General features: G+C 36.1%; 1 protein-coding gene across 1 annotated transcript; it reads left to right on the plus strand.

Moving 5' to 3' along the window:
• On the plus strand, positions 742-2384 carry LOC107621738 (probable mannitol dehydrogenase). The gene is made up of 5 exons (XM_016323750.2): positions 742-888; positions 966-1079; positions 1159-1672; positions 1748-1904; positions 1978-2384. Exons 1-5 carry the CDS (start codon positions 785-787, stop codon positions 2187-2189), a joined length of 1101 nt encoding a protein of 366 aa, XP_016179236.1. The 5' UTR covers positions 742-784; the 3' UTR covers positions 2190-2384.

Consider the following 4351-nt stretch of genomic DNA (forward strand, 5'->3'; position numbering starts at 1 on the left):
GAAATACAAATTAATTAAATTCAATTAAAAAATTAAAATTAATTACAAAATTATTAATTTTTTGGTGACCATGCCCTGAAAAAATTACCGTTGACCGGCCATATTCTTCAGGTCTATCTAACTTTTATGGATTTCCTTTTTTCTATTACTATATGTAGTAATTTATTGATTTAATTAATCCATTAAAGGCTTAAAGCCAATGGAATGTCAGAGACAAAATCCAGAGGCCTAGTTTCCCTACGCCAAGTATTAAGGTTCGTCAAATGCTTTCACTTCTGATCTGAAAAATGAGATTGACTGAATGTCAAAAACAAAATAGAATAAAATATAGACGTAAAAAATAGAAAAAAGATTATGGTAGGCAGCTACATACCGTGCCTGCTACTGCATCAACATTCAGATATCTTCACTGCCAAGCCTCAACCGATAATGCTATTACCGAGCAGACTAGTAATTTGCTTTCAGAGTTATGCTTTTTAAATGTACGATTTATTTTTAATAAAAAATTATGTGATAAAAAATAAATATTTATCTTCTTTAAACGCCTGATTCTAATTTGTGACATTTTAGACTTTTAGTGTGCATAGTCAAAGTAGAAAAATCAAGAATTGAAGCTCCTCGTTGAAACGTAAACGCTCAACGGTAAACGCCGTCCGTGGCGATAATACTGTTTCCCTGTGCAGTTTTCTTGCTCTAAACGTCAAGACCCCACCAATACATATATATAACATGCTCTACTCTGTTCTACGTACTAACTAATTCAATACATTACGTGTTATTAGAAATGTCCCAAGAAGGTTTAACAGAAGAAAAGGAAGCAATGCGTGCCTATGGATGGGCTGCAAGAGATTCATCGGGAATTCTCTCCCCTTTACATTTCACCAGACGGTATCCACCTACCTAACATTGAAAATATAATTGTCACATGGACTTTAATTTTCTGATCTGAAATTGTTTTGTTCAAGGGCAAATGGTGATACAGATATCACCATTAAGATACTCTACTGCGGGATTTGCCACTCCGATTTTCATATGCTGAAGAATGATCATGGCATAAGCATCTATCCCTTAGTCCCCGGGTATGTAAGCCTTTAATACCAAAAAAATATTATTTACTTTTTATAACATATAGTCGTAATTTACTGTATTATTATTCAGGCATGAGATTGTGGGGGAAGTGACAAAGGTGGGAAGACGAGTTACAAAATTCAGGGTTGGTGACGTGGCTGGAGTGGGTGGCATTGTGGGCACGTGCGGCACGTGTTCCAACTGCACACAGGGCTTGGAAACTTACTGCCCCAAAATGATTCTAACCTCTAGCTCACACTACCATGATGGATCAATAACCTATGGAGGCTTCTCTGATAATTTTGTTGTTGATGAGCACTTTGCCGTCACAATTCCCGAATCTATGCCTCTGCATGCCACAGCCCCTTTGTTGTGTGCTGGAATCACTGTTTACAGCCCCATGTTGCACCACGGGCTCTGCAGGCCCGGTCAGCACTTGGGTGTGGTGGGCCTTGGTGGGCTCGGCCATCTGGCTGTTAAGTTTGCCAAGGCTTTTGGTATGAAGGTCACTGTTATAAGCACTTCTTCCCGGAAGAAGGAGGAAGCGATTAAGCGTCTTGGTGTGGATGCCTTCTTGCTTAGTCATCAGCAACAACAATTGCAAGTAAAATTAAAGTAGCACAACTTTATTTCTTAATTTATTGATCAATATGATTTTATTAAATTGAATCTTAATTAGGATGCGAGCGGGACAATGGATGGGATCATTGACACGGTTTCAGCACCTCATTCTGTGGACCCTTTAGTTGGTTTATTGAAGACAGGAGGCAATTTGGTATTGGTGGGTGCACCTGCAGCCTCATCTCCTGAATTACCGTCTCTGCCACTCATTATGGGTAAGCCTTGCTATACCTAGCTAGCTAGTATCTGTAATAATAATAATAATTAGTATTTGTTTTTATTTAATAGGGAGGAAGTCAATAAGTGGGAGTGCAGGTGGAGGAATGAGAGAGACACAAGAGATGATTGAATTTGCGGCAAAGCACAATATTAGTGCAGATGTGGAAGTTATTCCCATGGATTATGTGAACACTGCTATGGGTAGACTTGTCAACAATGATGTTCAATATCGATTCGTCATTGATGTAGCAAATACTTTGGACACTCCACGCACTAACTAATTAATTAATTCATGCCTACAAATCACGGACTAGATCCAAAATTATATATTTTGACTTAGCTTATACTTTGTAAAATACGTGTGCTCTGTTCTGTGTCTTTACTTTGTAAAATTATATATGTCAAGGTTTTTGAGAACCGAAATAACATCTGGTTGAAATTTTGTAATAATCATGGAATGAAATTTTTGTTATATATATGTCGAGTTGGATTTATTTCGACCTATACCCACGTTATATTTTTTACATTCTTATCCAACTCTAGATTAATAAGATCCTATGACTTTATTTTAGGGTAATTAAACTAAAATCAGTCTTGACTATGCTCCACAATCCACATTCATTTCTTTTTCGACATCTTTACTCTTTATTGTTCGAATTGTAATGTAGTCCTGTATATGGTAAGACTAGAATGTAATTAAGGGTGATAATACTACTCGAACTCATACGTATTCATTTTGTTTTTATCTATTCGGAATGGATAATTACCCGCTCTCGCACCGGAGCGGATTTTAACAGGACGAATTTTTTTGGTGGGATGGGACGGGGTCAGGTTTAGGTTAAACTCGCCTCTACCCACTCAAATATATATAATATATATAAAATAATTAGTAAAATACTCAATAATATTATATTATATTTAAATTTTTACTTTAATTTATGTTATGTATGTAATTATGGTTATATAAATTTTAAAATTTAATTTTATTTGTTAGATTTTAATAATTATAGGGACGTGACAGGTACTCACAGAAGCGGGTTAGGGTTTAGTATTTTACTACGCGAATAGAAGTGGGATAGATTCAATGCGGGCTATTGTAAGGTGGGGTGGAATTGGGTAGGGCAAAAATCCATCCGTACCCGCCTCATTGCCACCCCTAAATATAATTGAACTAGTCAGAAAAATATGACTTCCCTCAATGCAATACTCTAAGAGAATTATAGAGAATTTTCAAAAATTTTAATATAAGAATATTATATTTCTATAAAAGCTGTATTTATAGGATTCAATGTTGATGAGTTTGGAAAACTCTAAATTAATATGTGTGATGACTAAACATTATTAAAATTAATTAATTGCAAAATTATTTAATCTGAATTTTTATTCAATACATTGATGATTATAATTTTGCTGCAGGTTTAATCATGGGCCGGAAATAAATGTATTGTGCTAAGCCCAATTTACACTCAGCCTTGGTTTTAATAACAAAAATAAATGTGGCTGTTTTAATGTTACTTGGGCCCAAATAATTTTCTGATCTAAGCCCAAGTGGGTTACATGCTTTCCACTTGCTTTATGCATGTTCCAAATTTTATCAGGAAAGCAAATGTTATTAATGGGCCAAGATCAAATATTGTTGCTACCAAGCCCAATGTTGATGAATGTTTCCATGCCTTATTCGAATCCATGAAGCAAATGAAATGCCTAAATGCTTCCAACGGATTCCACTTCATTATTTTGAAGGATTTCAAATTTAATTAATACATTGGAAACATAAGAAAAAGAGAGAAGATTGATTTGATAGCTATTATGACACTACACGCTACTCAACAAAGGGAAGTGGGAAACTTGAATTAACTTTTACATTCTCTCTCTTTGTTCATTGATTATTGTTCAAACCCATTGAATATTTTCTCTTTCTTCTCTCTCACAACTCTTTCTCTCTTCGGTCTTTACTCAGAAAATATTGGCAGCCATGGAAGCAAAAGTAAGCTACCGAGATGAAGAGAAAGCAAGCCTAAAGACCATCACAATGATGGCAAGAAAACATACTAAAATAAAAATGAGCTGTGGCTAAGATATTCACCAAATGTGGTTAGATTTGGTGAGGTTATCTTGAGTCTTTCATGCTCAAAATGGAAGAAGAAGATTCGGCCAGCTGGAGGAGATTCTTGAAGCATGGCTTGTCTTCGATTCTGCTCAACCACCACAGGAAGTAGCTAGAGTGGCGAAGTGATGGTTGAAGGCAGAGATTGAAGCAGATGAAGTCATCATCATCATGAAGCATCAAGGGCCAGAATTCCATCTTGGAGAGCAAGCCAAGGATGGAGAGCTCGGATTGATGAAGGGTGATGATCAAGAAAGGACTAGAGGTAATTGCATGTTGGTTAATGCATGGTTATCTCTTCTCTCTCATTGTGGCCGAACCGGTTTTGTTGAAGGA

Source organism: Arachis ipaensis, chromosome B10 (assembly GCF_000816755.2).
Source record: "Arachis ipaensis cultivar K30076 chromosome B10, Araip1.1, whole genome shotgun sequence".
Taxonomy (NCBI): domain Eukaryota; kingdom Viridiplantae; phylum Streptophyta; class Magnoliopsida; order Fabales; family Fabaceae; genus Arachis; species Arachis ipaensis.

Excerpts from the sequence above, each read along its gene's own strand:
- LOC107621738 (XM_016323750.2), top strand. The coding sequence starts at position 785 with ATGTCCCAAGAAGGTTTAACAGAAGAAAAGGAAGCAATGCGTGCCTAT. Across the intron at positions 1,673-1,747 it reads ATCAGCAACAACAATTGCAA|GATGCGAGCGGGACAATGGA; the intron begins GTAAAATTAAAG and ends AATCTTAATTAG. Across the intron at positions 1,905-1,977 it reads GTCTCTGCCACTCATTATGG|GGAGGAAGTCAATAAGTGGG; the intron begins GTAAGCCTTGCT and ends TTTATTTAATAG.